This window comes from Trichosurus vulpecula, chromosome 4 (assembly GCF_011100635.1).
Source record: "Trichosurus vulpecula isolate mTriVul1 chromosome 4, mTriVul1.pri, whole genome shotgun sequence".
NCBI classification, from domain to species: domain Eukaryota; kingdom Metazoa; phylum Chordata; class Mammalia; order Diprotodontia; family Phalangeridae; genus Trichosurus; species Trichosurus vulpecula.
Window position 1 is genome coordinate 280581791 of NC_050576.1, and position 23339 is coordinate 280605129.

At 48.9% G+C, this 23339-nt stretch overlaps 1 protein-coding gene across 3 annotated transcripts; it reads right to left on the reverse strand.

Annotated features, from left to right (window-relative positions):
- Positions 1-3456: 3456 nt before the first annotated feature.
- On the reverse strand, positions 3457-21498 carry SLC4A3 (solute carrier family 4 member 3). Of its 3 annotated transcripts, XM_036755322.1 has the most exons (23): positions 21410-21498; positions 20868-20989; positions 20388-20553; positions 19458-19744; positions 19126-19223; positions 18115-18314; positions 16362-16507; positions 14983-15163; positions 13274-13409; positions 12955-13138; positions 11182-11281; positions 10653-10837; positions 9560-9782; positions 8926-9144; positions 8585-8733; positions 8072-8266; positions 7379-7609; positions 6965-7054; positions 6116-6282; positions 5080-5333; positions 4574-4743; positions 4086-4259; positions 3457-3808 (listed from the first exon to the last, which is right to left on the reverse strand). In XM_036755322.1, exons 2-23 carry the CDS (start codon positions 20916-20918, stop codon positions 3731-3733), a joined length of 3684 nt encoding a protein of 1227 aa, XP_036611217.1. In that variant the 5' UTR covers positions 20919-20989; positions 21410-21498; the 3' UTR covers positions 3457-3730. The 3 variants fall into 3 exon arrangements, with proteins under 3 accessions (XP_036611217.1, XP_036611218.1, XP_036611220.1); XM_036755323.1 differs by lacking the exon at positions 8926-9144; XM_036755325.1 differs by lacking the exons at positions 18115-18314; positions 19126-19223; positions 19458-19744; ... (1 more) ...; positions 20868-20989; positions 21410-21498 and adding an exon at positions 16894-17288.
- Between the last annotated feature and the right edge of the window lie 1841 nt (positions 21499-23339).

A 23339-nucleotide genomic window follows, 5' to 3' on the forward strand; every position in this document is an offset into this window, starting at 1 on the left:
TTATCCCATACGCATTATATATAAGGTGTATGTATGTATGTATGTATGTATGTATGTATGTATGTATACACATTATGTATTATATAATGTGTATCTACATATGTAATATATCCACATCATATATGCATGTCCACATATATGAATATATGTCTATACATAGGCACACATATATATTTATAATCTCATATACATATATACAGTGTGCATACATATATTCACATATGTGTATATACATACCTACATATGTGCACATATAATGTATACATTTATATACAATCTCATACATTACAGGAAATGTGTGTATGTATATGTGTGTGTATATACATAGGAAGCACTTTGGAAACTTCAAAGCACAATAAAAATGTTATTTAATCCAACTCTCACACTTTACAGACAAGGAAACTGAGGCCCACTGAGGTTATGTGTGCCTAAGGTGGCACCAAGAATGAGGAGTATTTGAACTCACGTCTTCTAACTACAAAACCAGAAATCTTTCCTGTACCTGATAATCTCTGGGGTCACTTTCAATTCTATATCTCATGATACTCTCCCTTCTCCACCTCACAAAAGGATAAGAAGAATGTGGGGGATGAAAGAAATAGTTAAGGCAGGTAGGTCTTCATTCACTCTTCACCTCCCTCCCCCCCGCCATTTCCCTAAGGATCCCAGAGCTTCATTCAGGAACATACACACACAGAATTTTTGTAACAGCTGTGTGCCAAGCACTGTGCTAAATGCTCTTTACAAATATTATCGATCCTCACAACAACCTTTCCAAGTAAATGCTATTATCCAATTATTATTCAATATTATTGTTCAATTTCAGTTGAGGAAACTGAGGCAGATGTTAAGTGATTTGCCCAGAATCACAAAGCCGTTAAGTGTCTATAGCCAAATTTGACCTCAGGACTTCCTGACTCCAGGCCCAGCTCTCTATTCATAGCATCACTTAATTGGTGAACTGAATGTCCACAGGTAACACCTGACTGCTTTACTAAATATCCCTAGGTAACAAATCTTTTTCATCTGGGAACAGCTACTTAGGAGCCGGTATTTTCACTACATGGTTTCCCCAGCCAAAGCAATGACCCAGCCTGGGCTTGACAGTCCCCCTTCAGGAAGAGAAGGGAGGGAGACTGCCTTCCCATTCCCAACAAAACAACTTGGGGTCCAGAGTCCCCCAGTGGAAACTACAGGACAAGGAAGTGTGGTTCAAAGGTAGATTTGGGAGAGCTACAGCCAGACCTGTAAGTGAAGTGCTGCTACCTCAAATGCGTTCAGGGCTAAAGCTGACATCTTTATTTAGCATCCAAAATTGAACTTCACACACACACACACACACACACACACACACACACACACATTCCCCTGGCTCCTCCTTCCATCTTCCCTTATCCCTGGTAACACCACCTCTTTTCCACACATGAAACTTTAGGTTCCATCTACACTCTGGGATCTACTCCTTTCCCCCTCTTCCCTGAAGTATCCACACCACCCCTTCTCATCCTAACCTAACACTCCTGTCATCTGATATTTTTCATATCCATACTCTCCCTTCTTTTCCCTGGTTCAGGTTCTGAGAATATCACAATAGCTTCCTAACTGGATTTCTTGCTTTCATTCTCACCCCTTTCTAATCCAATCTACATTTTCTTCCAGCCCGAGGAAGATGACACGCCATTACCCACCAACCGGCAATGGCTTCCTACTGCCTACAGAAGAAAGTCCAACCTGCTTGGTCTAGCATTCAAGGCCTTCTGGGGGTTCCAATCTACCTTTTTCTAATTCTATTTCCTACTTTCAATTAATCTCTTTGCTTTATTCACAGGTCCCCCTGCCTGAAATACCCTGAACCCACTCAATGTCCCACCAGAAATATTCTTTCCTTCCTTGCTACTCCTGAAGCACTTTGTAACTCTCCTATATTAAAGCACATTCTCTTTTTTCAGTGGTTTTTTATATATCTGTCCTATCTTCCCAATGGGTTCTAAATGTCTTGAAGGCAGACTCTAAGTCACTGTATCTCCCAGAGTGGCCCCATTCAATGGCTTGCATGCAGTTAATATTAAATAATAAAAGTCTGAATTTAATCACATTTGTACTCTTCCTTTTTTGGTATTTGTTTCATCCTAAAATCAAGGAATCTTAGAACTGAAAAACACCTGGGAGACCAACCGGTCCAACCTCCTTGTTTTACATACGAGGAAAGAAAGGCAAAGGTCCCAGTGCTAGTTAGTGACAGAACTAAGGTCTCCAGCTCCCCAGTCTTGTTCTAGTTGCCTGTCCTTAATTAAATTTTTTATTTAAAAAAGAATATTTTAATAATTCTTTCCTTTTAAAATTTGACTTTCTGTGCCAAAGGAAAATCAAGTTGGACTACCAATGACCAGGTATGTCAATCTCTCTGCTGGTGGACCTGGCAGCCAAGAGCCAGCTTGCCTTGCAAGAGAATGCTAATGGTGGAAGTGGGGAGAGACAGGCAGAGATAAGAGAGGGGAGATCATCAGAATCCCAAGAACAGATGGTACGAGGAGGAATGCTGGTTCACCTGTACTCTCTGACTCCTCCTCACTACACTCATGTCTCTCCCTACCAGATTTCATTCCTTAGGGGATGGCTAGTTTTAATTACCATGACCAAGGTTCTCAGGCACTGCCACCAGGTTTTAGCATCAACCACCCTCAGTGCCTAAGCTGCTATGTATAAAACAAGGTACCATTTAAGTGGACCATTGAAGGAGACTTCGAGAGAGGGGCAAAATGGTGGTTCTAGAGTAACAAACTTGGCCTTATCACTCTGGCAGGGGCAGGTGTAGGAATGAACTAGGTTTTGATAGCTCTCCTAGGGAAAACCCTGTATGTCAGGGTGGGGAACAGGGCAACAGCCTCAGAACAGGTTTGGTCATTATTTTAAACTTTTTTGGGGGGAGGGAGGAAAGCAGGGCAATTAGGGTTAGGTGACTTGCCCAAGGTCACACAGCTAGTAACTGTGTTGACTGAAGGTTTGGTCATTATGATTTCAGAGAGGGCCGAGGGTTGGGAGAAGGGTGTTGAGTTGATGCTGTGGGTATAGCCAATAACTGGAAGAAATGCAGCCTATATAGCCCAGTCTTAGGTCTTTAAATGCAAAACCTCTAGGCCAGGGGTAGGGAACCTGTGGCCTTGAGGCCACAAGTGGCCATCTAGGTCCTCAAGTACAGCCCAAATTTCACAGATTCCCTAAAACTTGGACTCAATCCAAAAGCCGCACCCAAGGACCTAGAAGGCCACACGTGGCCTCGAGGCCTGGGTTCCCCACCCCTGCTCTAGGACCTTGCCCATGCCCTCAGATTCTCTGTCTCTGGACTTTCATCAGCATTAGCCACCCTAAGGATAGGATCTGTGGAAGCAACGTCTGAAGGAAGCAGCATCACTCATGTAGGAAAGATGCAACAAAGAAAACAAGTCAGACAGAAGATGAGACGTCATCTAGTTGTAATGAAGTCAAAGCTAAATTGGGATGAAGAGCTGGAACGGGGGCACGGGAGGTGAAGGACTAGTGTCCTGGGTGGAAGTCAGGAAGGTCACTTTGCTTTGAGGGTTGGTAACAGTGCCAGGCACATCTCTGAGCAACAAGATGTCTCATCAGCTGCAGTCTTGGGGCCTTGCTCAGACCCCATTCTCTAGGCTAGAGGGAATCTCTAGGCTTCCCCCTCATCCCGATGGTCTCTGAAGGAGCTCCTCTCCAGTTTTTACACTGGCATGTGGAGCTCATCATACTCGTCCTGGCCATCTTCATCAAAGTTGGGTTCGGCATCTACAGAGTCCAGCTGTTTAGAGGGTGGGGGGACAGGGGAGAAAATAGAAAGAGCCAGAATTGGGGGCTCTCCTCCCCTGATCTCACCATCCACAGCTTCCTCTTGCCCCTACCCTGGCTCTCACTGCCCACAATTTCCCCTGTCTCTAGTTCTCCCAAACTTTTTGACCTTTCAACCCTCCCCTACATATCCCTCCAGTCCTCCAGATGATACCACCCAACACCCCTCTCTGATGCCTGGTTCCCTGCAACCTCACACAGTGTCAGCTCCTGTTTCTCCATATTCTCACCGCCTGAAGTTCCCTGTCTTCAAAGATTCGAGGCAGCAGGAAATGCCTCAGTGGTACCGTGAGCAGCAGCACAAAGGGGAAGGCCAGTGAGGCAGATGTGGACTTGATTACCCAGAGCAATACGATGCAGCCCAGCTGGATAATGGTGAATAGGTGCATACGCCAAGTCTTCACCTTTGGGGAGGCAGAGCAGGGACAGAGACATCAGGGCTTCACCTATCAAGGTGAGTCCACATCTCAATTACACAGCATACCTTGGGGAGACCTGTGCCTTACATCTATTAGTAGAATGTAATCTCTTTGAGGGCAAAGGCCACCTCACTTTTGTATCTGTACCTCCAGTGTTTAGCACACGGTCCTGGGGCACACCAGGTGCTTAACAAGTATTTGTTAATTGATTGATGGCTTGATTTGCCCCTGACCTCTTCTTTTATCTCTGGCCCAGACTTCCCTTCCCATCCCTTCTGCTGCCTCCCAGGATCCCTCACCTTGGTCACATATGCCTCATCAGGATGGTGTTTTGAGGACATCAGCATGAGCAATACACGCTCTGAGAGCTGTATCCCAGACAGAGAGGTAACCCCCATGTACAGGAAAATTCCAAACAGCACAGCCAGTGGGATCTGACGCAGCACTGGCCCCATCACGATGGACAGGCCTACAGGAAAGGAAGGGGCACTGACCCACGCTCATCACTCAGGGCGGCCCCATAACGATGCACATGGGACGGGCAAAGGTGGAAGGCTGGCAAAGGGGACAGGGAAGAATGTGGTGATTGTACAGATTTTAGGGGACAGAGTGAGGGAGTCAGGAAAAGAGTTGGGAAAATGACCTTGGAGATCCATAGGCAGTGCTAAGAGGCAGAATGGAGGATGCCAGGTGGGCTTATAGCAGGGCATGGGTTCAGAAGTCCAAGATGGGTTTCCTACAGGTGGTTTTAGAGGCCAAAGGCCGGGCAGGAGAAGGGGAGTGTGCTGAGGAGGGAGGAACTCACCCACAAGGCAGGCAGTGAGCAATCCTGTGAGTCGCTGCTCCCTGACCTCTTGGATCTGGGGTTTCTCTCCGGGTGCAATGGCCTTGCGCATTACAGTAAGTGCATTAATGTGGGTGATAGATCGAACGGTGGCAGCTGCAAGCCAGGGTAGCCCAAACAGCCCACACAGGCCACCCAGACAGCCAATCAGCAACAGGTCAAGGTGGAAGCCCGAACCCTTTAGCAGCCCACGAGCCTTCTGGTTGACAATGAGCCTGCCAGAGGTTGAAGGCATAAGGTAAACTCCATGCCAGGGGTTGGGGAGAAGGGGACAGACAGAATAAAGGGGACAGGACAAGATTTGGGAGAAATATGCCCCCTGCAATATAGCTAGATTTTCCGTTTTAGTTTCTCAGATGCCAAGAATGATATTTTCCTATTTAAGACTGTTCAGTTCCCTGCTTTCTCGGCTCTGGGTCTTTGTTCCCTGTTCCCCACACCCAGAATGCCACCACAGTCCCCCAACCCCTTTCTTTCAAGCCCAACTCAAATGCCACCTCTTGCAGGAAGCTCCTCCTCAGTCCCTTAGTTGGTGACCCTTTGGACCTCAAATAGAGATCCCTTAGAGCTGTCTGAGGTACTCATAGATTACAGCTATTTATGCCTCCTACAACCTCACCACCACCACCAAAGTGTGAGCACAAGGACAAGAGTTATATCTTATCTCAGCTTTGTATCTTTCCCAACACCATGCACAACAATCTTTACTGGGGGTGGTGCATGATAAATTCTTGCCAATTCAAATGATACATATGATATCTGAGAAGACTCTAAGCTAAACTGATAAACCATGGACATTTGTAGTACATAAACAAGAATACAGATACTTAGCCACAATGAAATTTTAAATGTGTGTGTATGTCCCCCCTCTACCACTGAGTCCAGGCTCTAAACCCTAAAGCCAAACCCAGATGGTCATACCCTTGATGCCCCTTACTGGCCCCCTGCTTCAACTCTAGGCCTCTATTCCACCCCTCTTCTTTCCCTGCCCCCTCACGCAGTGATCTGTGTCTCCATGAAGATGAGAATGAGAACAAGGACAGCTGGAATAGCTGCTGCCACCATCATCCAAGGTGGGAAGGGTTGAGAGATTCCCAGGGGTGGGATGAACCAATCTCGCTTCTCCGGGGAAGTCACCGAGAGCCCACTGGGTACAATCAGTTTCTGTGGGGTTGGAAGGAGCAAGGTTTGTGTTACAAGGCTCTCCAAGTACCCACTCCTCCCTCACTGATACTCTGTGCAAGCATCTACTTGAAGCTTATCAGAGCAATGATCCCCTTCAAGAACCCATTGAGAATTCTACACCAAGCTGGAAGGAGGGTATAATCCCTTCCTTCTCTCCCAATATTCCTTTGGTCTCAAGTCTTCCATCATCATTCTTGTGGTGACACCTTATCCACCTGGCCTTCCACCCTCTCTCCCACCTCCACAGATCTCAGCTACAGATCAAATCATGGACTGGCTCAGTGCTAGACCTTGGCTGACCCCTCTGGTGGATGACAAAAAATACCTGGGCAGGAGGTGAGGGGAGGGAGGAGACAGGAATGGAGGGAATGAGGAGCAGCTATTTCTGAAACATGAAGACTACATAAAGCCCCTCTTGGGCAAGTCTAAACTCAGACCATACCTGAGTAATAACTGGTAATTCATCACCCTTAACACTAGAAGAATAAGAATGGCCAACTTGGTTTCAGGTACCTTGGATACCTAGCACAATGTGTTACAAACAGAGGGCGCTTAATAACTGTTTGCTGAGTTGAACTAAATTGGAGATAAAAAAGCCCTCTGGGGTAGGAAGGGATCTGGGAATGGAAGCAAGGAGACAAAGAGAACAATGTTTCCTCACCTGGGTATAGGTGTCAAAGATAAAGTAATCCACGGAAACTGTCACCAGAATGGAGATTGGGATCCCAAAGTCTCCGATAATTCGGCGTACCTTGTGGAAGAAGGGAAGATGCGGGGGGAGGAGGGAAGGAGGGAAAGCAGAAAGCACAGATGAGATGCAAGAAACAGCAGTGGGGGGCAAACAGAGGAGGCCCACCCTCTTCTCTCTAGAGTCTGAACCCAGAGTCCAAACATACATGATATCCATATTCTGAAACCTCATCTACCACTTTGAGGAAGAGGACATTGTGCTAGCTAAAGGCTAACCCACAAAGAGAAGACCTGAGGAAATCTAACCCTTTTACCACTGCTGGACAAAGGACTCTCCCCCTCCTCCTTGGCCCCTAGACCCAAATCACCTGGGCCCAACCCCCACCTGTCCCCCGAGAAAGCGACTGTTCCGGAATTTCCGCAGGAAGAAGGCAATAAAGAAAGTCCCAAACATGAGAATGAGGGAAAGCAGTGCAGTGTCGGGCTGGTTCCGGGGCTCTGGGGTGCCCTCCGTGGTATGCAGTGCACTTGAATTCAGGTCTAGGTCAGACTTTAATGCCCTTTCCCATTCAGAGTCAGGAGGGTAGGAGGTCTGTAAGGGATGCTCCTTAAACACCTGTGGCAAGTAAAAATGTCACATACATCCATCACATGCTAGCACAGGTAAGTCTTAACATACAACTTTGCAGACGAGTGGGTCCCTCTCACCCACACAAACCTCCACAAGCAGAAGTGATGCAAGCCATCAACAACTGCACGTGGCAATGTGTCAAGTGATGGGTCATTACACATGTGTAAAGGTGAGTCCCCATCAGGAAACCTCCCATCAAATATCTTGCATCCTTACTGGGAGTATCTGCATAAGTATCTTGTGTATGAGGCAGGTATCACCGCACCCCCAAGACTATGGGCTACCTGACACAGGTCCCATCTCTCCTCCTGGGCCCTCTGGCTGACCACCCCAAAGCCTAGGCCACCCCTCGCCATGCTTTTTCTCCCAGTTTCCAGACCCCTCCTCCCTCCCTACATTTTGCTCATTACTCCCCCAACACTTCGCCAGACCTTGCCCACTCTCCACCTTATAGAGCTTGTAGAAAGTCTCATAGATGAAAATGAGGGAGATGAGAACAGCAAAGATCTCCTGGGTGAAGGGTGAGATGTATCGGACGAGAAAGCTGCCCTCTACAGCCACCAGTATGATCACAAAGACAGCGAGCCAGAAGCCAACCCAAACCCGGCCTGTGAGGTACTCCAGCTGCTGGGCATGGCAGAACTGGGGGCATGTGGAGGATGCAAGGTTACCCACATGAGGCCCCTCAGGTAGTCTGTGCCTGGCAGGATTGGGGGAGGAGGGAAAGGGGAGGGAGGGAGAGAGGGAGAGAGGGAGGGAGGGAGGAAGGAAGGAAGAAAGAAAGGAAGGAAGGAAGGAAGGAAGGAAGGAAGGAAGGAAGGAAGGAAGGAAGGCTGGCAGGCTTCAAGGACTAGAAGAGGGCACAAGAGAGGGGGAGGTCTGGGTAGTGGCCAAGGGGGTGGGGCACAGAAAGGTTACTAGACAGATTGTGGGGAGATAGTGGGACAATGGGGGTATCACCTTGAAGAAAGCTTCCTCAAAAACAAGCAATGGCCCTGAGAAGCCCACCACAAGCAGCGGCTGGGCACCCAGCAGGGAGAAGATGACACCGATAGTGGAAGTGGAGACGATCATCTCTGACACACCCATCAGCCCCTCAGTCTTCTCCCCTGGGGTTGGGCAGGGGGTTAGTGAGGCACCCAGCTCCCTTGTACCCCTGACTTCTTACCCCCACTTCACCCCTCTTCCCCATCATTTTCTCAGGCTTATCCCCAAAGAGTGGTAGAAGAGGAGGGCCCATTTATGAGCCTTACAGTACCCCTTGCCCACCCCCAGGGCATAGCCCTCCAGTCCTCTCTCACCCAGCAGCCCTCCAAAGGTGATAGCTGGGCTCAGGGCTGCAAAGTAGATAAAAAGCACAGCAGCCAAGCACTGGGAGTGCAACGCATCTGTCAGGTCACTGCCATAGTGGGGGTACCGGCACCTCATATCTCGGATAAGTCCCCCAAACAGGTAGCCTGTCCGTTTAAGGGGGTCGTCCTCGGGGCCCGCATCAGAGCCTCCTAACTCCACTGACATCTCTAAAGGGACAAAGCAGTCAAGAGATCACAAGCCCCACCAAGGTGCCCACCCTGGTGCCAGCACTGACAGCATGGGGCAGGGCATAGTGAGATAGATCAAGGGATAGAAGAAACAACACTGGATTTGTAACCAGAAATTGGGTTCAAATCCTGTCTGGTCCCTATTAGACAATACACACACACACACACACACACACACACACACACACACACACTCCACTTTATCTCTCTAGGCATCATCCTGTCAAATGAAGGGGTTTAATTTGATGGTCTCTAAGCTCAAAATCTTACAGTTCCTGGGATCATATTCATCACTGCAGCTGGGAGCTCTTAGGGCAAAGCACCCGCAGAGTTAGGGTCTTCAAAGGACAGTACCTGGGGATTGGGACGTGACAGTCTGGGCCCAGACTCTGACCTTTTCTTGGCGCACTGTACACACCCCGGGGGGGCAACAGGGTCGTGCTCTCCCGCTCATTCCGCTTCCTGAGCAGCTCCCGCTGGAAGGCAGACACTGACCGCAGCAGATCGCGGCTTTCCACATCCGATGGTGGGATCACAATGCTGCCATCCAGGAACTCACTGATGGCGCCCAGCAGATCCTGCCGGTCATCTGCCTCATACGCAGCCTCGTGAAATATCTTTGGAACAGAAGAGCCAGGAACCTGAGGCAGCGGGATAGAGCCTCTAACAGCCAGCCCATCCATCCATGCCCAAAGCATCACTCATAGGGAGCCAGCCTCCAACGGAACACACCAAGGGCATCATAGGGATGAAAAGGGGCTGGGAGAAATCAAGGATGAGAGACCAAGGGGTCTGACAAGGACGAGTCATAATTTAACGAACAATTGAACTTTGGCACCCCCTAAAACCTTGGCCCTTGGAGAATGAGTGCCCTTCTTGGCATCTTATAAACCAGTGGGTCAAACTTAAAGAGAAATGAAAACCACTAAACCAGTGATGGGGAACCTACAGCCTTGAGGCCACATGTGGCCCTTGAGATCCTCAAGTGTGGCCCTTTGGCTGAATCCAAACTTCACAGAACAAATCCCCTTAATAAAAGGATTTACTGTAGAGCACCAGCCCTGGAGTCAGGAGGACCTGACACTTGACACAATTACTAGCTGTGTGACCTTGGGCAAGTCACTTAACCCAACTGCCCTGCCTTCCCTCCTCAAAAAAAAAAAAGGCTGCACTCAAGGACCTAGAAGGCCACATGTGGCCTCAAGCCTGCAGGTTCCCCATCCCTGCAACTAAACCACACCTAAGTATCCCTGCAGGCCACATATTGACTTAGAAAACTATGTATTAACATTAATCATGTTTTATTGTATTTTTCTTTATTTTGTTGACTATTGCCCAATTACATTTTAATCTGGATCATGAATTTGGGAGTTTTGTGGACCATATGGTGCAGACCATGTGTTTGAAACCTCTGGTGTAAACCCACCTCTATCTGGAAGGGCTCAGGGGAGCTTGGATCCAAGAAGGGTTTGGGAGAAGGGCCTGACCTTGTCGGACATAAGAGTGGCGAAGGAGCGGCCCAGCTCGTGGTAGTCAGTGCCGCTCTCTCTCGGTCCCAGCATCACAAAGATGAAACGGACAGGGATGGGAACCTCAAGGACGGATTCCAGGAGCACAGCCTCATTCAGCCGGACAAAAGCTGAAGCAGGCTGTTCCAAAAAAGGGACAGAGCCTAGGGAGCAGGGAGAAAGGCAGCTTATGGAGCATGGGATGCTGAGCATAGGAGAAATATGAAGAAGAGACAAAGACTCAAGAACAGAAGGTATTGCCCTGGGAAGGAAGAGGGAGTGGAGAACTGGGCTAAAGTATAAGAGAGAGAGAGAGATCAGAGTAGATAAAGGAGATCAGGACTGACAGTTTAAGTTCAAAGATGAAGCCACCAGCTTGGGCCATGGCACAGGGCTGGGGAGGAAAGGGGGGCACCCTCAGTAGTAGAACTAGAAAGCCAAAGTCTTGGAGAGAATGCAGGAATTGTAGCCCCTCCTCCAGCTCCCAGCATTCCGTAACACATCTTACCAACAAGCACAATTGTGGCTTCAGCATCCTCAGGGATCTTCTCCAGCAGCTTCAGGCTTTTCCCTTTGTGTCCATCTCCTCCAGGGATATGCAGGGACTTCTGAGGATACAGAGCTGAGATGGCAGCTGGGACCCAAACCAAGGATCATGACATCCAATTAAGTCTCTTAACCCCTTCCCCAGGTCAAGGAACTCCCCAGTGGAGGAAGACTACAGACTGTTTCATTCTTTGTATCTGCATCCCCAGTGTCTAGCAGAATGCCTGGCACATAGCAGGTATTTAACAAATGTCTCCTGATTGACTGATTGGCTGTACCCTGTGGCATAGATGAAAGAGAGTACTGGATTCAGAAAAAGGCCTGAATTCAAATCCCAGATCATTGAGTTTCTCTAGGCTTCAGTCTCTTACTCTATAAAATGATGGAGTTGAAAAAGTCAAGAGTTAAAGGGATTGTTAGAAGTAACTAGAGCAGTGACCTTTCTTGAACTTAAAATATTGCAAATAAATATTCATATCTTCATGGCATTATTTATTAATTCTGTTAATAAATTGTATAGGCCCAGTAAATGATGTTTGTTGAAGCCTAGGATGTTAGATATTTTGATACAGAGAGATAAGCAACTGTTCTCAGGAAAAGATGTTTCTCCAGTTTATTAAATGAAAAAATATTTAATAAACTAAATTGAAAGCTCTGAGGTGACCAGCTAACTAATGAGAAAAGGGTTACAATTTTATTAATTAAAAAAAAGAAAATTAAAAAAGAAAAAAGAAAGCATATCCTTGGATTACCTTAGAACCCAGGATGACAAGAATATCTTTGGTAACTAGTCAAGTAGCAGGCTGAAGGGTGGGCATCCCATTTAGGATATGAGTGAGTGTGGTCGACTCTAAAACCTCCCACGTGAGGGGTTTTTTGTGTTATTTTTTTAAATTAGGGCATTGGATCAAATAACCAGTAATGTCTCTTCAAGTTTGAAATTGAACAATCCTGCTATTCAGGATGCAGGCTGAGAGAAGGAACAACCACATGGCATAACAGGAAGAGCACAGGACTAGGCATCAGAAAATCTGGGTCCGAGTCGAACCTCTGCCATTAACTAGCAATGTGATCTGAGGCCAGTCATCTTAATTCTCTGAGACTCATCTAGCTTCTTCACTTGGAAAACAGAAAAGAACTCTTGATTTAAGGGAATCGTTGTGGGGAAAGCAAATTGCACACGTGAAGGGGCTATGGAAAGGAAAGCTATCTGCCCATAGTTCTGCCATTTTGTAGTCACACAGACTCAGGCAGTCCCTTAACCTTTCTGGACTTCAATGTCCTCTTCAAGAACCTGTGACTTTGTTGGTGGGGGGTGGTCCCTCACTGGTACACAGCACTGCCTCTCTTTCACTTTAACAGATGGCTTTCAAGAATTGCTGAGGCTGAAAAATTCATCACCCTGTGGGCCAACCTGGTGATGCACCTGAAATGCCTGAGATACTCCGTGTGAAGGATCTTTAGGCTCTCAGCCAATTTTCAAACATGCTGTGATAACTAAAAGGAAGACTTTTCAGCATGTCTGATTCCACATCTCTCATTCTGACAATCACAAGCTATCTCATTTTATCATCTAACCATTTCATGGCTTACCTCATCTACCCAAGTAGAAAGTATTATATCTTCCATATAATATGATTTGAATTAACACTTGAATTCATTCAAACCAAATCGAAGATCCCTGTGTTTGTCTCTGACTCCACCAAAGGTCAGAGGTGGAAGGGGACCCACTAACCTCTCTGCTGTCGGGATCATGGGGCCAGAGTGGAACTGGTTCACTGATGTCATCCTCCATAGCAGGGACAGCACTGTCAGAAACATGGCCTGGAGTTGGGTGATGATTCCCCATCGTGGAGTTCACACTGGAGCTTGAGGGATTTCGGGGGAAAAAGCTTCCCTCTTTGTCATCATTAGGGTGGCTGACCAAGAGGCAGGAAGAGAACCCAGAAAGTTAGATCCCATAAGATTCCTTCCTTTCTCCTTGTCTATTACCCACCCCATTCCCACCAGGTTGCTTGCCTGCCCTTCCCATGACACACACATGTCTTTGGTACCTGTGTTTTAATAACAGAGTGCGCAGTACATTTGCTCGGTCCTCAGGACGGATTTGGTCTGAGACAATCATTGTTTCCACCACAAGGTGTGCGATACCAGGCAGGGTGGTCTGCTCTAGGTCCAGGAGGGTGGCCCCTGAGAAGAAAAATGGTCAGGCAAGAAGGATACTGGAAGGGGAGCATGAATGCTGATGGGGAAGGGCTCAGAAATATCCTACTTACCAGTCCTAGCCCTTTACCCTCAGAAGACACTAGACATCTAGAGCTGGGTTCTTCACCCTCTCATCCCTAAAGACACCCATAGTCCCACTGAGTCAGGTACTTGAAAGTCTAGCTAGCTTCTGTTCTACAGTATAGCAGGAACTACAATCATGGCCATAGGACAGATGCAGCTCAAGAGAAAGGACCAGCCAGCCTTACACAAGGACAAAACCTAAGGATACTAGGAAGATAATCCTGTCCCTAAAATAAGTCTCTACCCACTGGCTGAAGTCAGCATTTGAATTTCCTTCCTTCCCTTGATGAAAGCTTTAACCCTAGTCAAAATGGAAATCCTCCCTGAGGAAGGTCAAACATTATGCTGTATTTCTTAGCATCACAGATTTCAAACTGTCACATCCAGCCCCTCCATTTTTACAGATGAGGAAACCGAGGCCTAGGGAATTTAAGTAACTCAGCCAGGGTCACACAGACTGTACATAGCAGAGAAAAGACTTCAACCCACCCCTAGTCCATCAGTGCACCACCTTGATAGGATTACATTTATCTAACTCTTTCCTAAGAGAGAATTTTTGATAGAGGAAAGAAGGAATGTAAAGGGTATAGCCTGGGCTGGAGAGGAGCATGGAGAGGGAAGAGAGGGTACAGAACCAAACATAAATATAATACAGTGCTATACAATTTTACAAAAGGTCACTTCACCTCCCACCCCAGACTGCTTCCATCATGGCAGTGATCCTGTGACCCTGGTCACAGTCCCATAGCCATGGTGCTCCTCTCATTGGAGCGTTTGGTTAGACGATGGAAGACATGAACTCTAATTCTTGTTTTGCCCTCAATGAGTTATTTAACATCTATTGGCTCATTTAATCTCTAAGTCTCAGTTTCTTCAGCTGTAAAATGGGAATAAAAATCAAACCTGCTCAGTTCCCCCTGAATTCAATTAATCAAGCAGTGTTTGCTATGTGGGAGGGAAAAAATATATATATATATACATATATATATATAAAGAAGTCAACTTGAAAACCATGGAGCATGATGGAAATGTGTGGAAGTGGTGTTATTATTAGGAAGAAGAGCTACAATAATTGTTCCATGGCCCACACAACTGCTCCCAAGTTAATCCCAGGCCCCAGGAATGCCATGTTGTAATGGAAATGGGACTAGTTCTAGAGAAGGAGGACCTGAGTTCAAATCCCAGCTCTGCTGGTGATCATGTGACTATGGACAAACTACTTGACCTGTCTAGGCCTCATAGTCTTTATCTGGATGACTGCTGAGGTCCTTTCCAGTTCTAAATGGATGATTCTAGAATTCAAGTATCAGTCCAGCCAGGGACCCATCATCTATCTCCTCCCAGAAGCCCTCCAGTGTTGGTGACCAATGAGTCAGGATGACAGGCTAGGCCACGAGGAGAACAAATGGGGGAATGGAAAGTATTGAGGAGAACGAGAGTAGGGTGCCCAACATGGTGCCAGAAGAGCTCCTACCACGGGCGATGGTTCTCCTCAGCTCCAGAAGGCTACGGAAAGACAGCGAAGCCACATGGGGCTTCCCCCAGCGCTCTGTCTCCTCCTCCACGTCCTCCTCAAACTTGATCCAGCGAGCAGTTTCACGCCATTGAGGCTCCTGGGCCTTGTCCAGCACGAGCTCATTTAGTTCCACAAACACCTGGGGAAGGAAAGAGAAGGTGGTGACATGGCCTCTTAGAAAGAATACCAGCTCAGAAGTCAAAGATTGGATCTAAATGCCATCGCTGACGCTCACTACTCTGGTGACCTTGGGCAAGTTGCTGGGCCTTGGTTTCCTCATCTGAAAAATGAAAAGATTGAGCAAGGTGGCCTCTGAGTTCCCTTCCAGCTCGACTTCAATGGTCCCATGAAGAGAGTAGGGACTAGAGTTGAGAGAAGACCCATCGAGGTCAGCACCATAGAGATTGAATATGGGGAGAAAAGCATGATAAATAGAATCTTGGCAAGAGGAAGAAGTCACAAAAAGAAAAAATAATGGGTCTTGAAATAAAGCAAACAATTGGCGCCATCGAAATGCAGAATGGACTGTCAGTTGAGAGTCAATAAATATTCATTAAGCACCTACTATGTGCCAGGCACTGTGCTAAATGCTGCCTTGAGGAGAAGATATTGGGAAAGGAAGAGCTTTCCCCCTCAATAAAGGTCTTCAGACAAAGTCCAGTCATTTGTTGGCTTTGTTGAGGACAGGATTCCTACACAGGGAAGGCTTGGACTGGATGGGATCTGAGGTCCCTTCCAATTCTGAGAATCTAGGATTCTTAGGGAGGGGAGGGAATCAGTCAATTCACAAGTAATAATTAGGGGTCTGCTAGACTTGCTAGGTGCTGTGGATAAACAGACAAAGGACCAAACAGTCTGTCCTCCAAGAGCTCACACTCAAACAAAGTAGATAGGGACACAGAGAAAGATATGCAAAATAGGTCTAACGAGAATAAATACACAGAAATTACATTTAAGGGCATTAGAGAGGATCAGCACTGGCAGCTGAGGGGGAGGGGCGTCAGGAAAAGACTCATGTGTCAAGTGGTGCTTGAAGGAAGAGAGAGGGATGGCACCAGATGTAAGTGAGGAAAAGGTGTGCAATCCAGACATGGGGGATGGCCAACAAAAGGGAAAAAAGTCAGAGCTGGAGCATTATGTGTGAAGAACAGAGAGAAAGCCAGTCTGGATCACGAGAGCACAGGATGGGTAATAATATCCAATGAGGCTGGAAACAGAGGCTGGGGCCAGGTTGCCTAGAGCTTTATGAGCTAAACTGATGGTAAGAATGAGGGCCTCCAGACACAAAAAATGGGGAGGGGTCAACTTCAAACCCATCTACCCTAAGCTCTCCATACCTCATGAGGCCTCCGATCCATTTTCTTCTTTTTCTTTTTCCTCCTCGAAATAGGAGCGAGACTAGAGCTACTCCTCTCACCCTGGATCCGGGAGGATTTCTTCACCAGATGCCTCCGAACTCCAGGGTTGTCCTCCAGCCGATGACCTAGGGGGAAAAACGTGTAGTTGTTGAATCAAGAAAGGTCAAGGAATCAGATCGTTGGAAGCACAGCCAAGTCCACTCTAGTTACCCTGCCCAAGAAATTCACAGTAGCCCCCAAGCCTCTAACACAGGCTGAAGGAACACCCTGAGTCTAGCAGAGTCTAATTCTACAGACTTGCCTCTGTGCATCCATATGCTGGATTCACATCCCTGCTGACCCATCTGAGATCCACAAATGACCTTCAGCCTCAGTCCCCCTTGACCGTATCATGGGATCTCTAGTTCCCTATAACTGACCTCGTCCCTTACCACATGCCCATTCCCCACCTATCCCCCAAGCTTTCCCCCGCTAAACTTGTAACCAAGAAGAGAAGAGAATGGCAACTCACAAGCTAATCCCCCGGCCAGGGGACTCAGATGGCCCCGAATCAACTCCCACAGATCATAATCCTCAAACTCCAACACAAATGTCTCAAAGCCCTCTGACGCCTGATATTCTTGAAGCGGGGAGTCCAGAGCCCCCCGAGGGCCCAGGCTAGCCTCAGTCCTAGTGTTCAAAACTCCTTTCTGTTCTGCCTCCTCCGGCACACTTGCCATTGCCCCCTTGTGACTGGGCACAGCTTAGTGCTATGACCACATGCCCACCCTGTCTGGCACCAAGTCGTCACAGTCAGGGTCCACAACTGAGGTTGGGGTGGGGGGAGGAGGAAGAGGGGAGAACAAGGTAGATCACAGTAGGTCCTCTGAACCCAATGTCCCCCCAGCTCCCAGCACTGCTCCCTAGTGCCAGCAGCCCCCACCTGGGCCCTTTAAACACGCCCTTCCATACCCACCCCCCCCTCTTCCATCCTGCTGCTGCCATCGGACGGATTGTTCCTGCCCCTGTCCTCAGGCCCTGGCTACTTTCCATGACGTGTCTGTGCTCAAAGCAGCAGCAGCAGCCCCCCCTTGCACCCCGCCTACACATCGTGGTTGTGAGAGGGAGGGAGGAGAGGGGAGGGTGTGGTCAGTGGGGCCCTTGCCCAGGGCATGGAGCTTCATGGGTGATGACAGGTGGTACAGAAAGCAGCCTACTGATAATAAAGAGAGAATGTGCAAAGGCCCAAGGAGAGAAAGGGAGAGGAGAGAAAAGGGTAAATAGGGTAGAAAGAGAGGGCAACAGAAGATGAAGGGCAGTGTGTAAAACGGAGCAATACCTCAGAATAATACAAACAGGCATTTACAAAGCTCCCGAAGATCTGCAAATCATCACCATAATCATCACAAGCACCCTATGAACTAAGTATCATCGTTGCTGTTTTACAGGTGAGAAAACTAAAGGGAAGCGAAGTATCTTAATGAGAGCTCAGGCTTATGGAACACTTTAAGGTTAGCAGAACATCGTACCTACGTTATCTCAATAGAGCCTCAAGACTCTATTAAGTGGATGCTATTATTTTCCCCATTTTCCAAATAAAGAAACTGAGGCTGAGAGAGGTTAAGTGACTTTTGCAGGGTCACACAGCTCATAAATGCTTAAGATGGGAACCCAAGCTTTCCTGACTCCAAGCCCAGCAGGGCCCACCTGCATAAGTCTAAGGGATGAGGCCCAGGAGGGGCCTTCCACTCACTCTTCATGTCATCCAGGTCAGCAGAGCCAAGCATCTGGGCCTCAGCCTCATCGGTGGGCACCTGCTGTTCCAGGCTGCCTGGGGTTTCCAAAGCACTGCCGGGACGCAGGCGCTCCCGCAGGTCATAACCTGCTGATGGACTCCATGGCCTGGCCTTCTCATCCATGCCTCGAGGGGTCCAGGGCCGGGGAACAGGGGGACTGGGAGGAGAGTACAGCTGGGGCAGGGAGCTGGGGTGGTGACGAGGCCCCTGCTTCCCTCACCTGCACTCTCTGGGAAAGGCTGCCACATGTCTCGGGAGAATTCAGACTCTTACAAGAGCCTGGAATGGAACTCTACCCTGTGCTGATGGGAGAGCCCTTGGTCTCTTTCCAGTCAACCTACAAGGCAGGCTCAAAAGGCATCAGCCACTTGGTGGCCACTTATATTGGGGAAGGAAAGCTTCTCCTAAAGGTCAAGGAAGGAAGGTGAGAAGAGGAGCTAGCACTCTTCCCTAGCCCTTCTCACCCCTCTTTCCGGCCCCCTCATCATCATCCTCACCAGTCTCCTCTCCTCTCTCCATACCTTCTTCTCCTGTCATTCAATTCTATTTTCCTCCTCCTTTCCCTCTCCCCCTCTTTTCTATTCCTTTCCCATCCCACTCTACCCCTTCCCCTCCTTTTTCCTCTTTTCTCCTCTCTCCTCTCAGTTCAATACTCCTTGTTGCTTCATTTATTCAATATTGTAGATCACAATTTGAGGATTGATGCCAAGGGCTTCTCCAGGGACCCAGGCTCTAAGACTTAGAGAATTTGGAGGACAGGGGACGTTGGGGATGGGAAGTTGTACAGCCGGGCAGGGAGCAGGGCTAGAAAAGAGGACCTTGTGCCTCTGTTACCACTCCCAACCCTCCAGGAAAGGACCTCTCTCCAAGGTGGGCTATGGAAGTGTGGCATATCCTTGGCCTGGTCACTCTGTAGTTCTGGGGAAGGGTCCAGTCCCTGAGGAAGTGGCCGAGTTAGTGACGAATACCTGCTGGAGTGTTCAGAGTCAGGCTGAGACAAGAACTTTGTGGAGAGACTTTTCCGTGGAATGCCCACAGTGTCATCGTCATCAGTCCCAATGGAGAACTGGGGGTCAACAGGATGAAGCCTTAGAGCTGTGTTCCCTACTCTGACTGCCCACTCAGGCCCAAAGCTATACCCGTCAGTTTCCCTCTGTCCCCTAAACACTTACTCCCTCCCACCCCTCCCCTGGCCATTCAGCCATTATGACACCTACTGCACTGTCCATCCAACCCTGCCCAGCATATTATCACCTCGACAATCCATCTTCACCTCAACTCCCAAGAAAGTCACTCTTACCTTGGCTCTGCTTGGGGATCCTGAAGGCAAGGGTTCCTGATCCAGTGTTTCTGCCTCAGACTCCCCTTCTTCCTCTTCCTCCTCCTCCTCTTCTTCCTCCTCTGCCCCAGCTCCCCCCTCCTCCTGGATGGGAGGGGTGCCTTCAGAAGGCGGAGCAGAGGTTTTCTCCTTCTTCTTCTTTGTCCTGGCCCGACGGGCAGAGGTGGTGGGTAGCTGACGAAACTTGTGGGGGGGAGGCAGTCGAGTTGACAGCGGGTGGTGTGTGTGGTGGGATGTGTGACGGTGAACTGAGATTGTAGGGAAAGTTGGCCTCAGGCCCCTGCCCTAGAAGAGCAACTCCCACTCCCAACACCTTACCTTAGCCACAGTTCCTAGGACCCTCCTCCCAAGTCCCTCTAGTTCAAGACAAGAGATCTCCCCACAATCTTTCCCATTCCCCCTTCAGTTGTGTCCAGGTCCCTATGACCTGATAAGGATTAAACAAGTCAGGAGGACAGGTGGGGAGAAGAAAAGTATAGAGAAAACAGGAATCGGGATGGAGAGAGTGAGAACCAGTGAGGAGCTGAAGAGGAGGGATGGGTATATGAAGACAGAGGAGGAGAGGAGAAGAGAGGAGAAGAGAGGAGAGGAGAGGAGAGGGAGATGGCAAGACTAAGAAAAATGGGGAAGAGAAGGGGGCAGATAAAGAGGAGGAATGTAGGGCTACATCTTTCTACTAAGACTTTAAGTGCCCATGTCTAGAGCTCCTGCAGTGGAGAATGGGAGTGAAGCAGTGTGGATCACCACCACATAGTAGTCAGCACACTAGCCAGCAAATAATGGCATTAAGTGGCTGGGATTACATGGTGACTGTGATGCTGATGATTGTGATAACAGTGATGATGATGGTAATGATGATGATAACAGGCTAGGGTTCCTAGGGCTACGCACACTCAAAGTCTCTCTCGTTGTAGCTTCGGCTTGGTTTTTCTGGGTCCCAGGCAGGAGGTTTGCTGATCAGGTCCCCAAACCTGCTTACAGCCAAGGTCTTTCCCAAGTCATCATCCTCTTCATCTCCATCAGGGCTCAGGGGCGGCTCCTTCAATGGCACCCGGACCTACAGATCCCAGATACCCTCCTCCTAAGTATCCTGATCTGGACACACCTGGAAGACACTCAAGGCCTGGATCCTGCATCTACCCCTGAGTCAGAGCCCCAGACCTTAGTCAGCCTTCCTCAGAACTGACCTAAAAGCCAGTTCCTTCCATTTTCAGCTCTCTGAACCCCGAGTTCTCTAAAACATCCCATCCCATGGAGGCTCTTCCTCCCCTCTCAAAGGATTACCCCTTTGATTACCTCCCCCACTCCCCAGCCCCAGTCTCTTCCTCTCCCAAAGGCCAATAGACACACATCTGTGACAAACTCCTTCACCTGGGGTAGAGGAGAGGCGCCCCCAGGGGGTGGAATCAATCCGTTAGCCATCGGTTTGGACTTGTGGGTGGGTCCCTGTCGGTCTCTGTCACTGAAGTGGTACAGGATCTAAGTGGGGAGGTCTAAGGATTGAAGGGAGGTGAAGAAAAGAGGATCAGGACAAGTGCACCATTCCCACCCCCTGCAGGGTCAAAGAATTATCTCTAGGTCCGCACTGCTTCCTCCACCGCCTCCCACCCCACCCCACCCCACCAAAACCCCACACATCTGCACTCCTTCCACATCCCTTCCCTGCCCCCATCTCTCGATGCTCGCAGGGCCCCCGCCCCCGCCCAAGGAAGCCGGGGTGCCCTCCGCCCATCCCCGTGACCTTCTGCTATGTCCCCCCCTTCCGCAATCCGTTCCCTTCTAGACCAGGCTCGGGCTTAGATTCGGACCCTGGCCTGGAGACCCCCCCCACCCCCATCTTCCCGCCACGCCCCGCATCCGGTCCCCTCGCCCCCGCTCCTCCTCCTCCCTCCTCCCGCCCCCCACAGCGGTACCTCGGGGCTCCGGAGCCATCGGCGGGGGCCGGGAGCTTCCCATCTCCTTCCCTCCCACGCTCCGCTTCGGGGCCTCTGGGCGCCCGTGCCACCTCTGACGGAGACCGAGACAAGCTGGGCTGATCGGGCAGCACTTGGCAGACAGACGCAGGCGCCCGAGCCCGCAGCCCGCACCCGCAGCCCCGCACCCGCAGCCCCGCGGCTCCACCTCCTCAGTCCCCGCCCGGCGCAGCAGCTCAGCTGAGCCTCGGGCCCGTTACAATGAGAGCGAGAGTGGGGTCGTGACTCACACCACGCGGGCAGAACCAGCTCCCCGCCTGCACGCTCCCAGGCCCCGCCATCCCCCCCGCCGCCCCAGCCTGGCACACAAGCCCCACTCCCCCCTGGCACATCAGTCTTAGTTATTGCTAGGGGGGCCTTCAATTCCCACAATCCCCCAAACACACCCCTTTCCCCCTTCCCACTGCAGAGGACCCTCCCTTTTGTGCCCCCTACCGCCACATAACGTGTAAATAACCCCCCTCCCGTTTGTGCCTCATCTTTAGCCAATAAATAAAACTTTATTCATTTCTTATCCAACAGAAAGTACCATTCCTCCTGCCCCGTCCAACCCACAAGGTTGTCCTTTTGAAACACAACTTGACATGGTGAGAAAAACAGATCTTTAGAAAACCTGACTTCTAATTCCGACTCTATTTATTATTTGCGTTACTTTGGGAGAAACAACCTCTGTGAGCCTCAGTTTCCCTCCCTGCACAAAAGGGATAACATAATACTCGCCCTGCCTACCTTTACAAGATCAAGAAAAATGCATCCGACAATACTTGAGACCTGTAAACAGAAGGTGGTGTTATTCTCTAAGAAGTTTCTGGAGTCCTAGAGCTTGGGAAGGAGCCTCAGAGACCCAAAGTGAGCATAGCTCTGCTCTTAGCTAACTGTGGAGGGCTTACGCAAGTTGATCCTCCTCTCTTCCATTTTCTTTCCATTTTCTTATCTGAAAAATGAGGGGAGTTAGACTAACTGCTCCTATAAAGTCCCTGCTAGCTCTAAATTCTATAATTCCTCTGAGGACAGTTACTCTAGGTAGGAGGAGACCCAACCACAGGAAATTCTCAAAGTTGGAAGATACCACAGAGGCCATGTAATCCAACCTGAACAAAAATCTCCTCTACAAGTTACCATTCATCCAGGCTTCACTGGAAGACTTCTGGAAGACCTCCCCAGGTAAGCCCATTCTCCTCCTAATTTTTTTGTCCAGAACCTGTGTAGGTACTCTGGTGGGAAAACTCCCTGTGCCAATTCAGACTAGCAACTTTTCCTCAAATTTTAGTCTTAGAGAATTATCTGGGTGCACTAGGAAGTTGACCAGGGCACACAGCCCATCCATGAGTCAGAGTCTAGACTTGAGCCCAGATCTTGATTCTGATGACCCTTCTCTATCCACTACAGCAAGGTGCCTCTCATTCCACTTTTAAGAAAGTTCTCACTGTTAGGAAGTTTTTATTTATATCAAGTCTTTACCTATGCAGCTTTTGACCAAGGGTTCCACTGTGCCTCTGAGACCAACCAGAAAGATCTCCTTGCCCTACCAAGTATAATAATCTCTTTTCCACAAAACAGTCTTTTGAATATTTGAAGACATATATTATCATGTCCCCACTAAAGTCTTCCCTTTTCCAGGTTAAACATACCCAATTTCTTCCACTGAACCTTGTATGTGCATGGCACGCTCTCCAGTCCCTTTACCATCCCAGCTGATTTCCTCTAGATATAACTGTAGATTACTCATATATCTCATCAAAATGTTAACATGCATCATAGAGGTAGGCACATGTGCCATCCGTAAGGCACGCCATTAAAAACTTCCTCTCAAGTTGATATTAAACCATTAATGACTGCTCTTTGGATCCAGTCATTCAACAACTTCTGG

Coding starts and splice junctions, on each gene's coding strand:
- SLC4A3 (XM_036755322.1), bottom strand. CDS start 20,918: ATGGCTAACGGATTGATTCCACCCCCTGGGGGCGCCTCTCCTCTACCC. Junction 6,283..6,964: donor TCTTTGACACCTATACCCAG/GTGAGGAAACAT, acceptor CCAACCCCACAG/AAACTGATTGTACCCAGTGG. Junction 3,809..4,085: donor AAGACAGGGAACTTCAGGCG/GTGAGAATATGG, acceptor CCCTCTAAACAG/CTGGACTCTGTAGATGCCGA.